The following is a 25,390-nucleotide window of genomic DNA, read 5'->3' as shown; positions in this document are numbered from 1 at the left end:
CTATAACTTAGAGCCCTTTATGAAACCAGTTACATGCAAGAGAGAAAAATGTGGTACCCTATTCTGTTGTTTGTTTGTTTGTTTGTTTTTTGACAGCTAAAAAACCTGATCAGATTTCTCAAAGGGGAAGTCATGAGGAAGGAAGATTTTCTTTTCCTTTCCTTCTCTACCTTATATGGGGCTTAAGGTTTTTTAAAAAATCTTACTTCCTCTTGTGTCTATACCTATGTGATAGGTGATTTTCTTCTTGGTTGGAATTCAGAATATGTGCTACATGGGAATTTGAGCCTCTTCAAGGTTTTTTGTTTTTGCTTTTTAAACTTTTGTTATTAATTTGATTGCACTTGTATTATTTTACACATTCTTTGTGTAGAATCTTGACTCCTTATTTAAAAATTGGAATAGCCTTGGTCCTAATCACCTCTGGATAAACAGGATTTTGTTACAGAGCAGTATATGTTTGCCAGGGAAAACAAGTAATTGGGGATAAAAAAAAATTTTGTTCCTGGAAATTATCCTTTATTAAGATGAAATTATATTGTCCAGGTTCTGCAATTAAATAGGCAGGCACTATTTTATACAGCTACCTTCTTTTTTTTTCTAAACAAGCTTTAAAAACCCCTAAACTAGGATTGTGTCTTAATCATTTTCCTACCCTTAGTCTCTGATAGATAGTGTTTCATAAATGTTCATTGAATAAAGGGGTTGATTTTCTATTGAATGGCAAAAGTAACTTTTTAATCACACTTTTGATTAGAGGTCAAAGATTACTCAATTTGGCATATGAGAAGCTTGGTAGTAGGACTTGATGCTTCTCTTGATTCTGCCCCTAAGTAAATATGTGACATTGGGGAAAGCCATTTAGTCTCTCAGCTCCTCAGTTTCTCTACCTATAGAAAGAGCCTCTATGGCTAGATAGATCTTGAAGGCACCTTTCTGCACAAAATTGTATCATCCGTGATTGCTGCATTTAAAAAATTTAGAAATGGCTTATTAAATATTTATGATTTAAAAGCTTCTTAGTGTGTAACCCTGAAATATAATAAGCAGCTGTAAGGGTATGTCACTCTTTCATGTTTTGAAGCAGGTATCAAATTGTTCCTATTTGAAGAAAAATATAGGGGGTGAAAATGATTGGTGAAAAGTTACTTTTTAAAATTATCATATCTAAAGTAGCCTGTATTTAAGAATAGAGTTTTGTTGTAGTAAAAAAACAAACCAAAAAAGAGCTATGAACAAAAATGGGTTCTCTCTCTTCAAAAGTAACGTAAATGTCTGATGCATATGAAACTTCATCCATTGGGCTTCCCTTTGTGGCTCAGCTGGTAAAGAATACCCTGCAATGCGGGAAACCTGGGTTTGATCCCTGGGTTGGGAAGATCCCCTGGAGAAGGGAAAGGCTACCCACTCCAGTATTCTCGCCTGGAGAATTCCATGGGCTCTATAGTCTGTGGGGTTGCAAAGAATAGGACACAACTGAGACTTTCACTTCACTTCACATCACTATAAATCGAAGAAGCACAAATTAAGACAGCAGTGAAATATACTTTTGCCTATTGAATTTTCTAAACATTTAAAAATAGCACTCATTTTTGGCAAGGTTATTAAGAAACAGAGATGTAGAGTAATGGGAGTGCAAATTGGCACAACTGTTCTAGAGAGCAATTTGAGTATCTCCAAAAGCTGAAAAGCATGTATACTTTTGAGCTGCATTTCCACTTCTAAAGAAATTTGTGAAAGAGTACAAAATTATATTCATATTAATGCTAATTATAGTTATATATCTAGGAAGACAAAAGATACAAACTCAGATCTCTTGGTGGTAAGACTATGGGTCACTTTAATTTTCTTCTTTACTTTTTTATGTTTTCTACATCTTCTGTATGTACAGAAGAGTTTTCTAAATGACAAAATATATAAATGTTTTTAAAAATATGGGCTTGCCTTTAATGAGTGTATAGAAGGATTTCCCTTCTCATGGCTACTATTCAACACCTTCTTGCTTTTATTTCTGAACAGGTATCCAGGAAAAGTTGGGATTTCAGCTTTAAAGGTAAGTTGTTCTTTGTGAAAGTCATGAATGTATTTCTACAAATCGCATACACTTTTCATTCATTTTTCTCTTTTTTATGTAATTTTTCATTTTCTGCTTTTGCTTTCTATTACTTAATTTTTGCTAAGTAATATTATCATTGTATCTTACTTGAGGTGTGATTAAGTATTCTAGAAATACCTAGTTAAATACTGTACTATAAGGAAGGGAATATAAGTCTTTTGTAGATTTCTATTTTGTAATTTTTATTTGGTTTATAATTTTTAGAATAAAGGAACACTTGTATTCGTGTGTGTGTATATTTTATAAAGTAACCAAAACACTTGTGTGTTTATTATGGGCGCATGTATTGGTATCATAACTACATATAAAAATCAATCCTAGCCTTATATTCAAGCAAAGAAATTTGATACTGAGAAATTATGCCAATGAGAACCATTTTAAATACAGGAATATCACCAAACAGAACTATTTACATCAAATAGACTATATACTGTATGTGCATGTTTGTATATGGTGGTGTTTGTGTGTATGTCTGTACATATGTATGTATAATCTCAAACATGCTATATTTTTTTTTCAGTTCCAGTGTCTCTACCTTCTATTTTATATACATTGAATATGATATCTTTGATAAATTATGGGATATTCATATGGGATATTCTGTACAGTGGTTATGAATGAATTAGTTATATACAATAACATGGATCAATTTTAGCACTGTGGTGTTGAGTTGGTGGGGAAACAAGTCACAGAAAAATATGTGCAGTAAGATTCCATTTATATTAAGTCTCAAAACATGCAAAATTAAAGTATATATTGTTTAGAGATATAAGCAGAAGAAAACTAAAGAACAGCAAGGAATGATCAACACAAAGTTTAGAATATCAGTCATCTCTGAGGGGGGAAAGAATGTAATGGAAATAGAGAAGGATATACAGGAGACTTGAAAGCTAATAATAAGACTTTTTATTAAACTGAGTACTTAAGAAAGGTTATATCATAATTCCTTAGTCCTTATATGTTATAAAAATCCTTTTATATTACCTATTTAATAAAACCATTTAAAACATAATACATGGACAAGGTTAAAGTTCACTCAGTGCGAAAAGAAGATGGTTGAAATTGTAGCTTCCCTCCCATTCCTCACCCTCCACCTCCCAGTCCCCTATCCACAGACTGTTGCTGGTTATGCTTGTAGATTTTAAAAGCCACTTAGATCATAAGATATTTTTAGGTTATCACAAATAGGTTTGGGGAATTTATTTTATCTCAGTAATTATAGATTGTCCTTAGCTTGAATAAAATTAGGTAGCAAATGTACATATTTAGTAAATAAAGATGAAGTTAGATATTTGGGTTTTTTTTTTTTACTTTTTATATTGAAATAATTATAGAGTCACAGAAAGCTGCAAAGATAGTACAGAGAAGTCCTATTTATCCTTCACCTATTTTCCCAGTGGTTATGTCTTAAATATAGTATAATATCAAAACCAAGAATTTGACATCAGTACAGTGTAAGTGTATAGTCCTGTGTCAGTTTATTACTTATGTATATTTGTGTAACCACCACCACAATCAAGATGAGATTTTATCACCACAGAGATCTTCCTTTATAAAATCATACCCACCACCTCCCCCACAATCATCCTTAATCCCAGACAGCCACTGATCTGCTTTCCATCTCTATAATTTTGTCATTTGAGAATGACCTAAAAATTGAATCATATAGTATGTAACCTTTTGAGATTGGCTCAATTGATCCATCCAAGTTGTTGCCTGTATCAATGGTTTATTCCTTTTTGTTGTTAAGTAATATTCTATGATGTGGATGTACATGGGTTACTGGGTGCTCATTATGTATAACAGCATATCTGTTGATATCTTAAGCAGTGTAAAGAAAAGTTTGATATAGTCCCGGCTTTTGATGACTTTACAAGCTCACAGAAGAGAAGGGATGATAGATGAGGTATTGATATTTGTAGACTAGAATAGATCTTAAGTACTACAAGGAGTTTGGAGGAGAAATGGAAAGATAGAGCAATGGTGAGGGCAGTGTTACCTGGGATAGCAGAGAAAAGTTTTTGGGAGGAGATAGAACTTGTGTTAGGCTTTGAAAACTGGGAGATATTTACATAGGTAGATAGAGAAAAAATGGGAAAGCATTATATCTTAGGCGCAGCCATGAAATTAAAAGACGCTTACTCCTTGGAAGGAAAGTTATGACCAACCTAGATAGCATATTCAAAAGCAGAGACATTACTTTGCCAACAAAGGTCTGTCTAGTCAAGGCTATGGTTTTTCCAGTGGTCATGTATGGATATGAGAGTTGGACTGTGAAGAAAGCTGAGCGCCAGAGAATTGATGCTTTTGAACTGTGGTGTTGGAGAAGACTCTTGAGAGTCCCTTGGACTGCAAGGAGATCCAGCCAGTCCATTCTAAAGGAGCTCAGTCCTGGGTGTTCTTTGGAAGGAATGATGCGAAAGCTGAAACTCCAATACTTTGGCCACCTCATGCGAAGAGTGACTCATTGGAAAAGACTCTGATGCTGGGAGGGATTGGGGGCAGGAGGAGAAGGGGACGACAGAGGATGAGATGGCTGGATGGCATCACGGACTTGATGAACGTGAGTCTGAGTGAACTCCAGGAGTTGGTGATGGACAGGGAGGCCTGGCATGCTGTGATTCATGGGGTCACAAAGAGTCGGACATGACTGAGCGACTGAACTGAACTGAATAATATGAACTAGATAGTATGCAGAGGAGAGAATTTGATGGGAGTGTTGAAAGACTGGTGTGACCAACGTAAACATTTCAGTGGTGGAATGTTGGAAAAATAAATTGGGGCCATATTTCCATGAGTCTTGAATGTCAGGTTAAGAAATCTGGCCTTTACACTATGAAAGACAGTATGGAGATTCCTTCGAAAACTAGGAATAAAAGTACCTTATGACCCAACAATCCCATTACTAGGCATATACCCTGAGAAAATCATAATTAAAAAAGACATATGTATCCCAATGCTCACTACATCTCTGTTTACAATAGCTAGGACATGGAAGCAACCTAGATATCCATCGACGTATGAATGGATAAGCCATAAAAAGGAACACATTTGAGTCAATTCTAATGAGTTGGATGAACCTACAGCCTATTTATACAGAGTGAAAAAATTCAGAAAGAGAAAAACAAATATTGTACATTAAGGCATATATGTGGAAAATAGAAAGATGTTACTAACGAGCCTACTAGCAGGGCAGCAGTGGAGACGCAGACATGGAGAACAGACTTGTGGACACAGAGGGGGAAGCAGGGGTTGGGAAGAACTGAGAGAGTAGCATGGAAACATAGACACTACCATGTGTGAAATAGATAGCCAGTGGGGATTTGCTGTGTGACTCAGGAAGCTCAAACTGGTGCTCTGTGACAACCTAGAGGGGTGAGATGGAGAGGAAGGTTCAAGAGGGAGGGGACATATGTATACCTATGGCTGATTCATTATGTTGATGTATGGCAGAGACCAACACAACATTGTAAAGCAGTTATCCTCCAATTAAAAATAAAAAACATTTTTTTTTTAAATCTGGGCTTTAAAATTTTAAAGCAAAAGACTCTGATGGAGAGATGGGGTTGATAGGAATGTATGGATGCATATGACAACTATTTGAGTTTCCTGGTGTTTTTTTTTTTTTTTCTCTCCTCTGAAAAAAGATGGCGAGCTTATCTCTGAAGCATTTTTTAAAATTTCATTTTAGTCACAGTTAATAACTTCCCCTTCCTCACTACTAAAACAGAAGTGACCTGATTTTTTAATACCTAACACTTTTAGCTTAATGTTCTTTAGTTAATAATGAAGATTTCTTTGAGTATAGATCGCCTTTGTACAAATGGTTTGTGAAACTAGGTCCTTTGGTGGTGTGCTTTTTAAAATTAAAAAGCTCAAATCTTACAACTGAATACTACGAGGAGGGTACAAATGGCTCTTTAATATCCAGTATAGATGGAGGGAAACAATGGTGTGAATTGCTGGAAATTGAATAGAAAAACCATACCTTTTAAGAAAGCGTGTTTCTTGGGTTCTGATAGGTACGAGTTAGAGAAATGGCCTGATGGTGGAAACTGGGATTTAGTTGGTACTGTGCTTTTGTAATGGGGCAGCCCATCTCCAGAAGAAGGTAATAACTGAGGACTGTCTCAAGTCTAGCTAAGTTGATATTGGTTGTCTGCAGGCACATGCTTGGCTTCCATTGCTTTGTCCTCAGCCTGATTGAATTGCTGGGGGAAGGGCCTGGACCTTAGACCTTACTAAGGAGAGAATCATAGATGACTATATACTAAATCAGATTTTACTAAGAAATCTAGTTAACCTCTTTAGAGATCAGATCGTCTGGTAGGTACAGTATCACTCCTTAAAACTAGGACTTAGCAGTAGTTTACCTTATAGGAGTTGATATCTTTCAAAAGTTCAAAGTCTAAGAGAGTTTTTTTTAAAGCCAAATAAAATAGAAGCCTAATCACTGCTTGGCAGTTTTGGTCTGTGATCTTTGTAAGTACTTAATTAAATCGAATTAAATTGAGGTACAAGAATTATTGGTACATGTTTTTCTTAGGTTAACCTAGGGAAAATATCTGTGGAATTAAGGTAGTACAGTGCTTCTGATCTCCCTACTAATAATGAACAGTTATTAGAAGGTAATTGGAGGAGGACATGGCAACCCACTCCAGTGTTCTTGCCTGGGGAATCCCATGGACAGAGGAGCCTGACTGATGACAGTGCAGGGGGTCACAAAGAGTCAGACACAACTGAAGGGACTTGGCACACATGCATGCATGCGTTAATTTGTAGGACAGTTGAAGGTGTTTTTCTAATACGCATGAACTGTTCTTAATGATCATCAGCTTTCAAGAATTCACTCTCATCTTGTCAACATGGCTATTTTAAAGTGGTCAGGGAAGACTTTTCTAATATAATAACGCTTGAGCTATGACACTAAGGATGGTAAGGAACCATCCAGTTGGCCAAAGTGTAATTCTGGGATTATGATGGGAAAGGGAGGTGATCAATATAGATGTGAAAGATGCAGTTCAGTTCAGTTCAGTCACTCAGTCATGTCCGACTCTTTACAACCCCGTGGACTGCAGCACACCAGGCCTCCCTGTCCATCACCAGCTCCCGGAGTTTACTCAAACTCACATCCATCGAGTCAGTGATGTCATCCAACCATCTCATCCTCTGTCATCCCCTTCTCCTCCCTCCTTCAATCTTTCCCAGCATCAGGGTCTTTTCAGATGAGTCGGTTCTTCTCATCAGGTGGCCAAAGTATTGGAGTTTCAGCTTCAGCATCAGTGCTTCCAATGAATGTTCAGGACTGATTTCCTTTAGGATGGACTGGTTGGATCTCCTTGCAGTCTAAGGGACTCTCAAGAGTCTTCTCCAACACCACAGTTCAAAAGCATCAATTCTTTGGTGCTCGGCTTTCTTTATAGTTCAACTCTCACATCCATACCTGAAAGTGAAAGTCACTCAGCTGTGTCCGACTCTTTGCGATCTCATGAAATAGTCCATGAAATTCTCCAGGCCAGAATACTGGGGTGGGCAGCCATTGCTTTCTCTAGGGGACCTTTCCTAACCCAGGGATTGAACCGAAGTCTCCCACATTGCAGATGGATTCTTTACCAGCTGAGCCACCAGGGAAGCCATCCATACATGACTACTGGAAAAACCAAAGCTTTGACTAGATGGACCTTTGTTGGCAAATAGTGTCTCTGCTTTTTAATATGCCGTCTAGGTTGGTCATAACTTTTCTTCCAAGGAGCAAGCGTCTTTTAATTTCATGGCTGCAGTCACCATCTGCAGTGATTTTGGGCCCCCCAAAATAAAATCTATCACTGTTTCCCCACCTATTTGCCATGAAGTGATGGGACCAGATGCCATGATCATAGTTTTCTGAATGTTGAATGTGAAAGATGCAGGCAGGAGCCAAATCATATTAGGTGCTCATGGACTATGGTAGAGTTTGAAAGTGAAGTCACTCAGTCATGTCCAACTCTTTGCGCCCCATGGACTGTAGCCTACCATGCTTCTCTGTCCATGGGATTCTCCAGGCAAGAGTACTGGAGTGGGTTGCCATTTCCTTAGATTTTATCTAATACTTCAAATCCCCTGAACCAATTTTTCTCTAGAATAATCTATATAAGATTGGTAGTATTTCCCAAATGCTGGGAGGAATTCAATGAAACAACTTTTCAGCTTGAAGATATTGGAAGTCCCACAGTCCTACAGAAATATATCTAGCACATTAAATCTTTAGCAGTATAATAATCTCTGGAGTAGAGAAATTATTGGAGCCTATCCTGATACTTGTATAATTGCTACCTTAATATGTACATACATCCTTATATATCTTAGGTCAGTTAAAAATGGTTATATAGTGACTTTCTGACAAACTCTGTGATGGACAACAAGAATTATGAAAATTTTTTTCTCAGTGTCAGTAGTAGCATTCAAATTCCTGTACTTCTATAAATGTAAAGAAAATTTAAGATGAAAAAGAATACTGTGTTACGATTTGCAAATCTATGATTGTCTTATTTTACCCGAATTTTTTCCAGCAGAAATGCAGCATCCATTTCTACCTTCTTTAACCTCCCAAATATATATATATATGTACGTATGTGTATATGAATGTATACGTAGATATATATGTATTTTTGGTGGGTTTAATTTTCTTCATCTGTTACTATTTTGGGAACTTCATTTAATACCAGTTAAATTTTGATTCCTTTAATTTAAAGCATATAGAGTTTCCAAGAAAACAACTCTCTGAATATGGTTTGCCACATTTTCCATATTTATGGAGCAATACTTTGGGAAAAATAGCAATTCTGATTCAACCCTTTGCTTAAATTCGTAACCTTTTTGAGCTGCAAAAGTGCTTGTAGTTCTTATATTCCTGTACAGTTTTTTAATGTTAAAAAGTTAGATACACTTTAAAAGAAAATATCCTATTATAATAGAAAACTGATTGGTAACCTTCTTATGGAAATTAAATTGTCCCAATTGGCATAAAATCTCTGGGAATCTATCATTACCCAAATGTCTAAGCCCTTTATGGGCCTTTGATTTATTAATGCTATAATTTCTAATTTGTACCCATTTTAAACAGAGTTTTAAAAAGAGATGTCATCATTTGGTTTGTTCTTTTCTTTTGAAAATAGGAAACAGAGAACTCTGCATACAAAGTTGGAAATGAGTCCACTGTACAAGAACTGAAACAAGATGTATCTAAAAAGGTTGGTAAGATAAAATGTCAGTATTAATTTAGTAGATGCCATATTTATATGGTATATTTAAAGTGGAAATTTTTTTATGTTATTTTAGTGTAGTACCCTGTGCATGCTTGATGTTCAGTAAATGTTCCTTGAATCTGTTGAATTTGATTGAAAGCACCTTAGACTTTGTAGAAGTCATTTTGTAATCCAACTAATTGGTAATTTATCTTTGAATCAGTGTTTTGAAAAATGTTTTATAATGTATTTTTGTTTTTCATACTTGTATTTTTGTTAGAGTAAGCCATAGCTACTCTTGAAGTTAGTACCAAGAAGTAAAGGTATTGAAAAGCTTAGTGCAGCAAATTCTGATGTCTTGAGGAGTTAGAGGTTACAAGAAGTCATTATTTTTGTAGTACATTTGATACTTCTTAAGGAATTGATGATATGAACCTTCAGAGTTTGATTTACTAAAAGAGACTGAGCATAAGATAAAAATGTTGACAATGGGTTGTTAACAGTATTGGGATAAAAACCAAGGAGAAAGAATGGTGTGTGTTCATTCATTTATATAACTTTTGAGTATTTTCTGTGCCCCAGGCACTGTTCTAGCCAGCGGATTTCCAGAGACCAATGAGATGACATGTCTACCCCAGAGTTTCTCAACAGCAACACTTTGGGATGAATAATTGTTTGTTTTGGAGGGAAAGGGAGACTGTTCTGTACATATTAGAATGTTCAGCAGCATTCCTGGCTTTGACTCATTGGATGTCAGATCTCAACCCCCACCCACCCCTATCCCATCTTGGCAACCAAAAATGTCTCCAGACATCACCAAATGTCTAGGGGAATGGTACTGGGCACAATCACCACCCCTGAAGATTCATTGTCGTACCCTTACGGAATTTAGAAAATTAACAGACTACAAATTTTAATATTGATCCCATGTTTTCCTTTGGGCTTCCCTGGTGGCTCAGCAGTAAAGAATCTGCCTGCAGTGCAGGAGACCTGGGTTTGATCCATGGGTCGGGATGATCTCCTGGAGCAGGGCAGGGCAACCCACTCCAGTATTCTTGCCTGGAGAATTCCATGGACAGAGAAGCCTGGTGGGCTACAGTTCATGAAGTTGCAAAGAGTCAGATACAACACAACTGAGTGACTATAACTAACTAAGTATAGTTAGTAGCCCCCCACCCCCAAAAGTGACTTTTTAAGGAGAGTTTAAAAGCTGAAAAAATAGTAAACTATGGGGCAAAAGAGCTTTCCAGGTGGCTCAGTGGTAAAGAATCTGCCTGCCAATGTAGGAGATGTGCGTTTGATTCCTGAGTTGGGAAGATCCCCTGGAGGAAGAAATACAACCTGCTCCAATAATTCTTGCCTGGAGAATTCCATGAACAGAGGAACCTGGCAGGCTACAGTCCATGGGGCTTCGAAGAGTCAGACACAAGTGATTGACAATGCACGCACATAGGGCTATAGAGAGAGTCTTAAGACTCTAGGTATTAGTTTTTAAGTTCTAGGCCATTCAGGTAAATTAAGTATCCAACATTAATGATACAGGGTATGGAGTTATGTGCTGGATTAGGACACAATCCCTGTTCTCAGTAACTTACATTTTAGTAGTATAAATTAGATCAACACAAAACTGAATGTAATAAGTATTCAAATAAACTCTCAAACTATTACAAGAAAACAAAGGAGACTTTACTTTCTGCTTGAGGATAAGAATGGGGAAGGAGGAAGTAGCATCTGAACTGGTTCTTGATGGGTGGATAAGATTTGGGCAGGCAGAGGTGGAAGAGGAGAGGCATAAACAAAGGCGTGGAGATGAGGAATGTGCGGAATGTTTGACGATGAGTCTAGAAACCAAATTTAGGGCCAGATTATGGGAATGCCTCTTATGTCATGCTAAAACATCTGGTTTTTATTTTACAGTTGCTGTGAAAGGAATGAGTTTTTTGAAGCAGGAAGGTGATAGGAAGCAAAGTTTTGATTCTCACTGTTCTTTGTTCATTCCCTGTTCGCTGCCTCCTGAAACCCGGGGGGGGGGGGGGGGGGGGCGGGGAACAGAGCCAGGTACTGTAAATAGGTGCTATGGGAGCATATCAAGAGGTAGAAATAGGTACTATGGGAGCATATCAAGAGGTAGAAAACAGGGACCTTGCTTTCCAGGTGTAGAGAAAATATTTATGCAGAGTTAGCTCATGTAGTACTCTGCATTTATTATATTCTAGTTCATATTATAATGAACAGTAAGACTGATAGGAGTTCAGAAGAGGAAGAGATTGTCTTCTGGACCCCTCTGATGGCGTAGGCCTTTTCACTTTGTATAGTTATCATTTGAAACCTTTACATTCACCTCATCCCACAGTGCCCACGTGGGTCTGCACACTTTTACCAGATAACCTTGCTTTCCATTGCATGTAAGTGTCAGAGGCTGTGCTGTGGTGTGCTAAGTTGTTTCGGTCATGTCTGACTCTTTGCAACCCTATGGACTGTAGCCCACCAGGCTCCTCTGTCCCTGGGGATCCTCCAGGCAAAAATACTGGTGTGGGTTGCCATGCCCTGCTCAAGGGGATCTTCCCAACCCGGGGATAGAACCAGCGGCTCCTGCACTGCAGGTGGATTATTTACTCCTGAGCCACCAGGGAAGCCCATCAGAGGCTAAGAAGCCTAAATTCACTCCTTTCCATCATCTCGAATTTCCCTCACTGCAAATTTTCATCTTTTACCTCTTTTTCAATGTAATTCCTGAATTTAGTATTCTTTTTTTTCCTGTCCAAAGTAGAATGGTATAAAGAACACTGGACTTTTGGAGAAAAACCTGGATTTCAGTTTTGACTTTACAGTTTACTAGCTGTGGGACCTTGGGCGAAATTCTTAATGCCTCTGTCTCAGATTCCTGCTTTTGTATGGTGGTTGTTCAGCTGCTAAGTCATGTGCATCTCTTGTCGACCCCATGAACTGCAGTACACCAGGCTTCGCTGTCCTTCACTATTTCCTGTAATTTGCTCAAACTCATGTCCATTGAGTCAGTGACACCATTCAACCATCTGATCTGTTGTCCCCTTCTCCTCCCGCCCTCAATCTTTCTCAGCATCAGCGTCTTTTCCAGTGAGTTGGCTCTTCACATCAAGTGACCAAAGTATTGGAGCTTCAGCTTCAGCATCAGTCCTCCAATGAGTGCTCAGGGTTGATTTCCTTTAGGATCGACTGGTTTGATCTCCCAGCAGTCCAAGGGACTCTCCAGAGTCATCTCCAACACCACAGTTTGAAAGCATCAATTCTTCCACAGTCAGGCATAAATCGTCCAATTCTCACATCCATACATGACTACTGGAAAACCATAGCTTTGACTATGTAGAACTTTGTCAGCAAAATTAAGTCTCTGTCTAGGTCTCTCATAGCTTTTCTTCAAAGGAGCAAGTGTCTTTTAATTTCATGGCTGCAGTCACCATCCACAGTGATTTTGGAGCCTAAGAAAATAAAATCTGCCACTGTTTCCACTTCCCCTCATCTATTTGCCATAAAGTGATGGGACCGGATGCCATGATCTTAGTTTTTGAATGTTGTATTTTAAGCCAGTTTTTTCACTCTCTTTCACCCTCATCAAAAGGCTCTTTAGTTCCACTTCACTTTCTGCCATTAGAGTAGTATCATCTGCATATCTGAGGTTGTTGATATTTCTCCTGGCAGTCTTGATTGCAGCTTGTGATTCATCCAGCCTGTCATTTCACATGATGTACTCTGCATATAAGTTAAATAAACAGGGTGACAATATACAGCCTTGTCCTACTCCTTTCCCAATTTTGAACCAGTCTGTTGTTCCATGTCTGGTTCTAACTGTTGTTTCTTGGCCTGCATATAGGTTTCTCAGGAGGCAGGTAAGGTGATCTGGTATTCCCATCTCTTTCAGAATTTTCCACAGTTTGCTGTGATCCACACAGTCAAAGGCTTTAGCACAGTCAATGAAGCAGAAGTAGATGTTTTTCTGGGTAGAATTCCCTTGCTTTTTCTATGATCCAGTGGATGTTGGCAGTTGGATCTCTGGTTCCTCTGCCTTTTCTAAATCCGTCTCATACATCTGAGATTTCTTGGTTCACATACTGTTTAAGGATTTTGAACATTACCTTGCTAACATGTGGAATGAGTGCAATTGTGCAGTAGTTTGAACATTCTTTGGCATTGCCTTTCTTTGGGATTAGAATGAAAACACCTTTTCCAGTCCTGTGGCCATTGATGAGTTTTCAAATTTGCTGACATATTGAGTGCCGCACTTTAACAGTATCATCTTTTAGGATTTGAAATAGCTCAGTTGGAATTCCATTACAGTCACTAACTTTGTTCGTAGTGATGCTTCCTAAGCCCCACTTGGCTTCACACTCCAGGATGTCTGGCTCTAGGTGAGTGACACCTTTGTAGTTATACGGGTTACTAAAACCTTTTTTGTACAGTTCTTCTGTGTATTATTGCCGCTTCTCAGTCTCTTGTTCTGTTAGGTCCTTGCTGTTTCTGTCCTTTATTGTGCCAGTCTTTGCATGAAATGTTCCCTTGGTATCTCCAATTTTCTTGATGAGAACTCTGGTCTTTCCCATTCTGTTGTTTTCCTCTGTTTCTTTGCATTGCTCACTTAAGAAGGCTTTGTTATCTCTCCTTGCTGTTCTCTAGAACTCTGCATTCAGTTGGGTATATGTTTCCCTTTCTCCTTTGCCTTTTGCTTCCCTTCTTTTCTCAGCTATTTGTAAGACCTCCTCAGACAACCATTTTATTTTCTTGCATTTCTTTCTTTGGGGTGGTTTTGGTCACCATTTCCTATACCGTGTTACTAACCTCCATCCATAGTTCTTCAGGCACTCTGTCTACCAAATCTAATCCCTTGAGTCTATTTGTCACTTCCACTGTATAATCATAAGGGATGTGATTTAGGTCATACCTGAATGGTTTAGTGATTTTCCCTACTTTCTTCAATTTAAGCCTGAATTTTGCAATAAGCACCTCATGATCTGAGCCACAGTCAGCTCCAGGTCTTATTTTTGCTTATAGAGCTTCTCCATCTTTGACTGCAAAGATTATAATCAATCTGATTTGCATATTGACCATCTGGTGATGTCCATGTATAGAGTCATCTCTTGTGTTGTTGGAAATGGGTGTTCGTTATGACCAATGTGTTCTCTTGACAAACTCTGTTAACCTTTGCCCTGCTTCATTTTGTACTCCAAGGCTAAACTTGCCTATTACTCCAAGTATCTCTTGACTTTTGCATTCCTATCCCCTGTGATGATAAGGACATCTTTTTTTTTTTTTTTTGGTGTTAGTTCTGGAAGGTCTTATAGGTCATCATAGAACAGTTCATCATCAGCTTCTTCAGCACTAGTGGTTGGGGCATAGGCTTGGATTACTGTCATGTTGAATGATTTGCCTTAGAAACAAACAGATCATTCTGTCATTTTTGAGATTGCACCTAAGTACTGCATTTCGGACTCTTCTGTTGACTATGAGGGCTACACAATTTCTTTTAAGGGATTCTTGCCCACAGTAGTAGATATAATGGTCATCTGAGTTAATTCTCCCATTCCTGTCCATTTTAGTTCACTGATTCCTAAAATGTTGATGTTTACTCTTACCGTCTCCTGCTTGACCATGTCCAATTTACCTTGATTCATGGACCTAACATTCCAGATTCCTATGCAATATTGTTCTTTACATCAATCTGTAACTTTCACCATAACACACATCCACAACTGGCATCATTTCTGCTTTGGCTCAGCCTCTTTATTCTTTCTGGAGCTATTTCTGTACTCTTATCCAGTAGCATATTAGACACTGACCTGATGATGAGGGGCTCATCTTTCAGTGTCATATCTTTTTGCCTCTTCATACCATTCATGGGGTTCTCGAGGCAAAGATACGGAACTGGTTTGCCATGCCCTTTCCAGTGGACCACGCTTTGTCAGAACTCTTCACCATGACCCATCCATCTTGGGTGTCCTGCACTACATGGCCCAGAGCTTCATTGAGTTACACAAGGCTATGATCCATGTGATCATTTTGGTTAGCTTTCTGTGATTGTTTTTGTTCTGGAGGCTGTGAAATTGTAGTTTTTGCTTCTTCTGTCTGCCTTTTGATGAATGAGTGTAAGAGGGTTGTGCAAGCTTCCTGATGGGAGGGACTGGCTGTTGGGGAAACTAGGTCTTGCTCTGATGGACAGGGACATGCTCAATAAATCTTTAATCCAATTTTCTGCTGGTAGGTGGGGCTGCTTTTGTAGAAGGGAGATAATCTAGTTACCTCACAAAAGGTGTGTAAAGATTGAATAGAAAATGTGTGTACTGGATCTTATATACAGCAGACCCTCTTTCTTCTCCAGAACTTATCTTCCTTTCCTTTTGCACCTTCCCCTCAGCTTATAAAAATGCTGGAGCACTTTCTAGAGCACTCTTCCATGTGTAGCCAAGCTTTTTGAGAACATAGACTGTACTGGCCGTCCCTGTATCTCTTTTTTTAAAGATTTATTTATTTCTTTTTGGTTGTGCTGGATCTTTGTCACTGCACACTGGCTTTCTCTAGTTGTGGTGAACGGGAACTACTCTTCATTATATGCGCGTTGCGGTTGCTTCTCTTGTTGTGGAGCGCAACCTCCAGGGCGCATGGACTTCAGTGGTTGTGGCATGTGAGCTCAGTAGTTGTGGTGCACTGCACAGGCCCACCTGCTCCACGACATATGGGATCCTCCCAGGCCAGGGACTGAACCCCGCATCCCCTGCATTGGCAGGCAGACTCCCAACCACTAGACCACCTGGGATGCCCTTCACCTCTTATTCCTTCTTGAACCTACTATAATCTGGCTTCCATTACTGTTAAAGGACTCATTGCTCAGTAACTACCTAATTCACAAATTAGATGGAATCTAGTTAATATTTCTCTGGTGAAAGTGAGGTAGATCTAGGATAAAAATTTGAAAATTGACAAAAAATCATATATAGAATATGCTGCAAAATTGGGGATGAATATTATTGAATGACATGCTATCCAGTTCAACTTGGCACACATTTGTAGTAAATCACATCAAGATAGTTTCATGAGACATTCTGTTAGTTTTCTGGAGCCAAAGAATTGAGAAAGCAGAAGTCATCTATGGCTCTGTGGTAGAAAGATAAGTGAGTGGGCTGGGAGATTTAATGTGTTAATGATGAGAGGACTGAGTAGAAAATATATTTTCTTCTAAATATTGGTAGAAGTAACAGAAAGCCTGCCTGTATTTTTCAACTATAGATAAGACATAAAAGGGAAAAAAGGCAAGATGAGCTGGGTATTTGAACTGTTGATACTCCTAACATCTCTTTGCAGAGCGGGGGGTTAGATGTAGCCTGTTTAAGAACTTTAATCTCTCTGGATCTGCTAGCTTTTCATGTTCAGGCCTGAGTTCAGAGCTAAACAGCTTAAATTCTTGTAAAGGTGGTTTTCATTCTCATAGCTTTGTTGACTAGACTCAAACCAACAGGCTATTACTGAACTAACTTGGCATAAATATGTAAATTATGACATGAAGCATCTGAATGTAAATTTAGGTTTAAACTTTTTTTTACAGGGTTGATTGAATTTTTGTAATTACACAGACTAGCACAGATTCCTTGTTATAATAATTAAGAGTACAGTTTCTGGAACCAGGCTCCCTACATTTATACCAGTTTCATCACTTACTAGCCTTGTAACCTTGAATAAATCTCTCTGACTTATTCCCTCACTTGTATACTGATGATAGTAAGAGTGCTGTCTTATAAAGTTGTTATAAAGATTAAAACACATAAAGTGTTAAGAACATTGCCTGGCACATAGTAAGTAAAATATAAATGATTAGCTAATACTATGTCCTTGAAAATCACTTCACTGTTTTTTTAAACTGCTTTTTAACCTTTCATCAGATTATTGAAAGTATTATTGAGGAGAGTCAGAAAGTAATACAGCTTGAAGATGATTCTTTGGATTCCAAAGGAAAAGGACAGTCTGATCAGGCTACTGCCAGTCCTGTCACAGCTGGAACAGATCTTAGCAATATACCTGGACTGTTAGCCATAGATCAAGTGCTGCAGGAAGATTCTCAGAAGACAGAGTGTCAGGATGTATCTGAAGAAACTGAATTAGAATCAAAACAGTGTTTTCCTTCTGATGACACATGTGAGAAGCCAGTAGATGAAACTACAAAGTTAACTGAAATAAGTTCAACTGCGCAGCTTAATGTGCCTGAAACTGTAACAGAAGTGTTGAACAAGGAAGAAGTGGAAGTCAAAGAAAGTGATGTTCTAGAATCTGCATCCTCACACTCCTTATCTACAAAAGATTTTGCTGTGGTGGAAGAAGTTGCACCTGCCAAACCGCCAAGACAGCTTACTCCAGAACCTGATATAGTAGCTAGTACAAAGAAGCCTGTTCCAGCACGCCCACCTCCTCCAGCTAACTTCCCACCTCCTAGGCCCCCACCTCCATCTCGACCTGCTCCACCACCAAGAAAAAAGAAGAGTGAATTGGAGTTTGAGGCTCTTAAGACACATGATCTAGATGGTAAGTATTAATTGAGAAATAACTACCTTTGTGGGGGAGTTTGGGGAGTTGAAATTTGACCTTTCTGATTTTTTTTTCCAATTTATGCTGTATTTAGGCAATGGCAACCCACTCCAGTACTCTTGCCTGGAAACTCCCATGGACGGAGGAGCCTGGTGGGCTACAGTCCCTGGGGTCGCTAAGAGTCAGGCACGACTGAGCGACTTCACTTTCACTTTTCACTTTCATGCATTGGAGAAGGAAATGGCAACCCACTCTAGTGTTCTTGCCTGAAGAATCCCAGGGACAGGGGAGCCTGCTGGGCTGCCGTCTGTGGGGTTGCACAGAGTCAGACACGACTGAAGCAACTTAGCAGCAGCAGCACCAGTAACCACATTGATGACCAAGTTATAAAATGTATTTTAGTAACAGAAAGCCAAAATGTTTACATTGGTATTGTTACATTATTGTAATTAAACATTTCAGCAGATTTTCAAATTTGTTACCATTGGAGAGCCAGAGTGGCACAGTGAAAAGAACATGGGATTTGGACTTAGGATTTGAATTCAAGCCCCAGATCTCTTCATGTATAAGGTGTATAGCCTTGAGGAATTTAAATAACTTACCTGAACCCTGGTTTCCCCTTATATAAAAAGAAAGTAATGAAACCACTTTTTTCATAGGATTGTTCTAAGAATCACATAAAGATTTAAGCACTTTTAAGCTATGAATAAGGTCATATAAGTATTGGTTGTTGTTGTTATTATTATATTATTATTATTGCAGTTCCCAAAGAGAATATTACATCTGATACTCTCCTAACTACAAACATGGCTTCAGAGAGTACAGTCAAAGATTCGCAGCCTTCTCTTGATTTGGCAAGTGCTACCAGTGGAGATAAAATAGTTACTGCCCAGGTTGGTGAATATGTGTTATATTTGATAAAAGCTCTCAACTTTCTGCAACTAACTCGTTTGTTGATTGTTGAACCTTCTTTCTTCTCCAGGCCAAATATTTCCTTGTCTCTAAAACCTGCCTACCACATCCCTTGTCCAGTTCTGCTACTAAGTAGTGGACTGATTATAGCAACCTATTTAACATCTGAGTCTGAAATGGCTCATTGATAAAATGAGGGGAAAACCTTCCTTGAAGGTTTCTTGCAAGATTGAAATGAGCTAAAGTATGCCAGGTACCTGGTATGTGTGTTCAGAAAGTGACAGATGCTGCTATATGTAGTATTTACTAAAAATACCAACTACTGTCTTCATTTACCTGACCTATAATGGTCAAAGGACTTCTCAGGTGGCACTAGTGGTAAAGAACCTGCCTGCCAATGCAGGAGACATAAGGGATGAGGCTTCTATCCCTAGGTTGGAAAGATCTCCTGGAGGAGGGTATGGCAACCCACTACAGTATTCTTGTCTAGAGAATCCCATGAACAGAGGAGTGTAAGGTCGCAAAGAGTCAAACACAGCTGAAGTGACTTAACACACACGTGCACACATAGTGGTCAAATTGGGAACTTTTATTTTTTTATAATTTCCTTTTCCTAATCATGAGAAAAAAAACTTCATACAGTAGACTATACATCCATATATGAGGCAATATAGAAAGAACTTGATAACATGAATTTCTACCTCTGCCAAATTCTGGGATTCAAGGGTTACTTATGTGGTAGCTCTGATGGGACAGGTTGGCAGACTGGAAGATATTATCATACTAAGTGACATAAATCAAATAGAGAAAGACAAATATATATTGCTTATATGCAGAATCTTAAAAAGTTATACAAATGAATTTATTTACAGAACAGAAACAGACTGAGGGAGTTGAACTTATGATTACCAGGGTTGAGGGGGAAGAGTAGGTGAGGTAGATTCAGAGTTTGGAGTTGACGTATACACACTACTATATTTTCAATAGATAATCAACAAGGACCTATTGTATAGCACCGGGAACTATGCTCAATATTCTGTAATAACCTAAATGAGAAAAGAACTTGAAAAAGAAGAGCTATGTGTATATGTATAACTGAATCACTTTGCTATATACCTGAAACTGACACAACATTGTTAATCAACTATACTTCAGTATAAAATAAAAATTTTAATTAAAAAAAAATCAAGGATTCTGTGGCCACTGGACTTGGAATAAAATTCAGAACACACATACACACAAAAAGACACAATGGTCTTTTCATAGCCTTAGAGCAGAGGTCAATAGTGGCCTGATTTTATAGGGTCCTCAAGCTAAAAATGGTCTTTGTATTTTTAAGCATTGTTTTTTTTTTTTTAAAAGAATATGCAACAGACACTATATGTGTAACAAAAAGCTTAAAATCTTTACTATCTGGCTGTACAGGAAGAAATTTGCCAACCTCTGCCCTCAAGACATCCATGTGTATAGTCCTGATTAATGGCAAATTTTACTAGCAGAGAACTGATTTTGGACCAAGTTCAAATAGAACATTTATTTGCTTTCAAGACCAGACATTATTTCATGAGCAGCAACACTTTTGCTACCTAATGTTTTTTAGCATGATGGGAATAATAAAAGACTGAAATGGAATGTTCCATTTAAATTTTCAGTAGGCTCCATTATCTGTATTATGGAATTCTTTAGAACTGTGTGTGGTAATGAATAATTGAATATTTATAAAAACTGACTCAGTCTACTTTCTGTTTATAAAATTATAATTTCAGGAAAATGGAAAAGCACCTGATGGGCAGACAATAGCCGGTGAAGTGATGGGCCCTCAGAGACCTAGATCCAACTCTGGGAGAGAGCTTACTGATGAGGTATAATTAAATTTTTTTCTTTGTTCTTAAAAATATAAAGGTCATAGTGAGAAGATGAAAAAATTCCAGAGATGAATGGTGATGGTGGTTGCATGGCAATGTAAATGTAGTTGATGCCACTTAACTATACAATTAAAAGTGGTTATAATGATAAATTTTATATTATATATATTTTATTATGATCAAAAAACAAGTTTATTGCTATTAAGTAAAAAAATCATATTGTAAAAGAAAAAATGAAAATTGAAGCTTGTCTTAGTTTTTGTTTTTTTAATGTGCTGGAATTTTAAGTCTGACTTAAACTTGCCCTTTCACACAATTATATGGTAGAATAAATGTATTGAAAGCCAAGGCCTATGTTTATAGGAAGTGGGCTTAAAAGGAACTTGATATAGACATATGTCTTTATACATGTTAGATGATGTACAGTATGTACAAGCTCAATGCTTAATTCTTAACTTAAAATTTAGTATATATTGGTTGACTAATTTATTCAGAATGAAACTTTGAAGCAGAGTCTTAGTTTTTGTTTCTTTTAAACAATACATTTTTAAAAATATTGGAAAACAGTTTTGTAGTTCCTCAAAATATTAAACATTTGAGTTACCATGACCTAGCAATACCACTCCTATGTATACAGCAAAGTGAAATGAAAACATATGTCCACACAAAAAATGTACATAGCTATTCATAACTAGCTAACTATTGTGGAAACAATACAAATGTCTGATAAATAGATAAATAAAATGTAGTATATCCATCCATGTGGACTATTTTTTGGCAATTAAAAAGAATGAGGTTCTGATACATGCCATAACACAAATGAACCTTGAAAGCATGATGCTAAGTGAAAGAAGCCAATCACAAAAGACTACATACTATATAATATAATTTATACGAAATGCCCAGACATAGAGAAAAAAAGTAGATTAGTGGTTGCCAGGAACTGGGAGGAAAAGGGAATAAGGTATGACAGCTAATGGATATAGGGTTTCTCTTGGGGGAGGCAGAAATGTTCTAAACTTAGATAATGGTGGTAGTTGTACAACTCTGTGGGTATACTAAAAACCATTGAATTATATATTAAATGTGTACATTATGTGATGTGGGAATTGTATTTCACTAAAAATGTTTACAAAATTATTGTACACAGTACTGAATGTATCTAGAAAGTTCTTAGCTTACATTTTTTAGGATTTTGTGGACTCAAAAAGATAATTAAATTATAGGTACTCTTGGTGTTATTTTTTACTTCAGGAAATTTTAGCCAGTGTAATGATTAAAAACCTAGATACTGGAGAAGAAATACCTTTGAGTCTTGCAGAAGAGAAACTGCCAACGGGTATTAATCCTCTCACTCTACACATCATGAGAAGGACTAAGGAATATGTAAGGTATGGCGTAATGTTATTATTCATCATTTGTAGTATTTCATTCAAAGTAGTGAAGAGTTCTGTTTATGAACTGTGAGAGTCCCTAATTTGGTGTGTTCTTTTTTTAAAGTTAGAATTAAAATAGAGTCAGTTAATGTATATATTCTTAAACTTTGTCCTCTCTTTTTGAAAACAAGTTCTTTTTTTTTAAGATTCCACATTTAAGTGATATCGTAAAGTATTTGTCTTTTTCTGTCTGATTTATTTCATTTAGTTTAATGTTCCCAAGGTCTATCCATGTTGTCACAAATGGCTGGATTTCCTTCCTTTTTATGGCTGAATAATATTCCTATGTGTGTCACATTTTCTTCATTTAACTTTGTTCTCTCTTATAACTGTGCAGTTACTTGGAGGGAAATACATATCTTAGTTCAGTTCAGTTCAGTCTCTCAGTTGTGTCTGACTCTTTACAACCCCATGGACCACAGTGTGCCATGCCTCCCTGTCCATCACCAACTCCCAGAGTTTACAAACTCATGTCCATTGAGTCAGTGATGCCATACAACCATCTCATTCTCTGTCGTCCCCTTCTCCTGACTTCAGTCTTTCTCAGCATCAAGGTCTTTTCAAATGAGTCAGCTCTTCGCATCAGGTGGCCAAAGTATTGAAGTTTCAGCTTCAACATCGAACGCTCAGGACTGATCTCCTTTAGGATGGACTGGTTAGATCTCCTTGCAGTCCAAGGGACTCTCAAGAGTCTTCTCCAACACCACAGTTCAAAAGCATCAGTTCTTCAGTGCTCAGCTTTCTTTATAGTCCAACTCTCACATCCGTACATGACTACTGGAAAAACCATAGCCTTGACTAGATGGACCTTTGTTGGCAAAGTAATGTCTCTGCTTTTGAATATGCTATCTAGGTTGGTCATAACTTCCAAGGAGTAAGCATCTTTTAGTTTCATGGCTGTAGTCACCTTCTGCAGTGATTTTGGAGCCCCCAAAAATAAAGTCAGCCACTGTTTCCACTGTTTCCCCATCTATGTGCCATGAAGTGATGGGACCGGATTCCATGGTATATCTTAAATATCATAGTATTTGGTTTGTCTTCTTTTAAAATGATTTATATTATTCTAGAGACAATATTAAAACATAAGAGGCAAAAAAGCCATGTGGGATAAATACCTGGTCTTCTGAAACTTTGCTTTAAGGATCAGAAATTTTATAAATAATTGTATTGTCTTTTTAGGATCAGACAGTGTCTTTAGAGTGAAATGATTGGCTTTACTGTGAGAAATATGTAGACCCAAGAAATAATTTCTGTGAAACCAAAGCTTTCACATGATGTGCCTGATAAGTAAGGAGGGAGATATTTACAAATTAATTTGTCATTTCTGTGCAGCATGTTTTACCCAGCACAATGCCTTTTTTGTGTTAGATTTTTCATAAATTCCTGAATTGCATTTGTTTATGTTTTATGCATTGTACCATCTTTCAAGTCTTTTAATTCTCAGAGTTATTTAAATTAAACTTACATAAAGCATGTAAGGAGAAGGCAATGGCACCCCACTCCAGTACTCTTGCCTGGCAAATCCCATGGACGGAGGAGCCTGGTAGGCTGCAGTCCATGGGGTCACTGGGAGTCAGACACAACTGAGCGACTTCACTTTCACTTTTCACTTTCATGCATTGGAGAAGGAAATGGCAACCCACTCCAGTGTTCTTGCCTGGAGAATCCCAGGGACAGGGGAGCCTGGTGGGCTGCCGTCTATGGGGTCGCACAGAGTCAGACATGACTGAAGCGACTTAACAGCAGCAGCAGCAAAGCATGTAAACATTTTTTTTCTTAACACTGATTAGTTAATTGTGTACTATATATACATAGAGATTTTTGAGAAGTTTTGAGAAATGACTTCTTTTAAAATGATGTCTTCTTGTAGTAATGATGCAGCACAGTCAGACGACGAAGAGAAGTTACAGTCTCAACAAACAGATACTGATGGTGGACGGTTAAAACAGAAAACGTGAGTTACATCCAATTTCTTCATTTCAGGCTTCTATTACTGTGTGTTTGTGTGTATTTTATATATGAGAACTTTCATACTATTTTAAATCTATGCTCTGGCCAGTTTGTTTGTCCATCTACCACCACCACTCCTTGTCCTCAGGCAATGGATTATGAGTTCCTTGAGGCTGTCTTGGTCATTTTTATAGCATCTGACATACAGTAAGTTTTGCTTCATGCTTGTATTATTTTTCTGATGATAGATAGGTACCAGAAGTGTTGGTAGCAGAACATGATTGTTCTTGAAGTTGCTTTTTCCATTTCACATCATCTCTCCAAATCCTATTTGTCTTTCTAAATTCAACTACATGAGATTCTTCCTGACCACTCCAGTTCATAATAAAGATTTTCCTGTTCTCAATTTCAATGACAGCTATAGTCTATATACCATACATTTGCTATTTATATTATCTTAAATAGTTTTCTGATTTAAAAAATAAAATAAATACCTGTTAAACAACTAGACCAAGAATTGATGCTTTTGAACTGTGGTGTTGAAGAAGATTCTTGAGAGTCCTTTGGACTGCAAGGAGATCAAACCAGTCAATTGTAAAGGAAATCAATCCTGAATATTCATTGAAAGGACTAATGCTAAAGCTGCAGTACTTTGGCCACCTGATGCAAAGAACTGACTCCTTTGAAAAGACCCTGATGCTGGGAAAGATTGAAGGTGGGAGGAGAAGGGAACAACAGAGGATGAGGTGGTTGGATGGCATCACCTACTCAGTGGACATGAGATTAAGCAGGCTCCAGGAGATGATGAAGGACAGGGAAGCCTGGCATGCTGCAGTCCATGGGGTCACAAAGAGTCAGACGTGGCTGAATGACTGAACAACAAGAATATGTTGGAAAAGGATTTTGATCATACCATTCTTTTCTCCTGTATGAAAATCTAGCACAGTGGTAGTCATGTAGGATTTCCTTAATTATACACAAGTCCCTTGTTGTTCAGTCACTCAGTTGTGTCTGACTTTTTGCGACCCCATGGACTGCACCATGCCAGGCTTCCCTGTCCTTCACTATCTCCTAGAGTTTGCTCAAATTCATGTCCATTGAGACAGTGATGCCATCCAATCATCTCATCTTCTGTCGCGCCCTTCTCCTGCCCTCAGTCATTCCCAACATCAGGGTCTTTTCAAATGCGTGGTGGCTAAAGTATTGGAGTTTCAGCTTCAGCATCAGTCCTTCCAATAAGTATTCATGACTGATTTCCTTTAGGATTGACTGGTTTGATCTCCTTGCTGTCCAAGGGACTCTCAAGAATCTTCTCCAGCACCACAGTTGGAAACCGTCAATTCT

The 25,390-nt window shown here is 37.9% G+C and overlaps 1 protein-coding gene across 1 annotated transcript in view; it reads left to right on the top strand.

The window, feature by feature from the left end:
- Nucleotides 1-25,390, top strand: part of WDR44 (WD repeat domain 44) — an 88,687-nt gene that overhangs the window by 25,108 nt on the left and 38,189 nt on the right. The window contains exons 2-8 of the mRNA XM_070292123.1: nt 2,020-2,053; nt 9,271-9,345; nt 17,244-17,880; nt 18,646-18,776; nt 20,562-20,657; nt 21,915-22,051; nt 23,967-24,050. Of these exons, the coding sequence (XP_070148224.1) occupies nt 2,020-2,053; nt 9,271-9,345; nt 17,244-17,880; nt 18,646-18,776; nt 20,562-20,657; nt 21,915-22,051; nt 23,967-24,050 (1,194 nt within the window). The remainder of the gene's footprint in view (nt 1-2,019; nt 2,054-9,270; nt 9,346-17,243; nt 17,881-18,645; nt 18,777-20,561; nt 20,658-21,914; nt 22,052-23,966; nt 24,051-25,390) is intronic.

Source organism: Ovis canadensis, chromosome X (genome assembly GCF_042477335.2).
Source record: "Ovis canadensis isolate MfBH-ARS-UI-01 breed Bighorn chromosome X, ARS-UI_OviCan_v2, whole genome shotgun sequence".
Lineage (NCBI taxonomy): Eukaryota > Metazoa > Chordata > Mammalia > Artiodactyla > Bovidae > Ovis > Ovis canadensis.
This window is presented reverse-complemented; position numbering and strand designations above follow the sequence as displayed.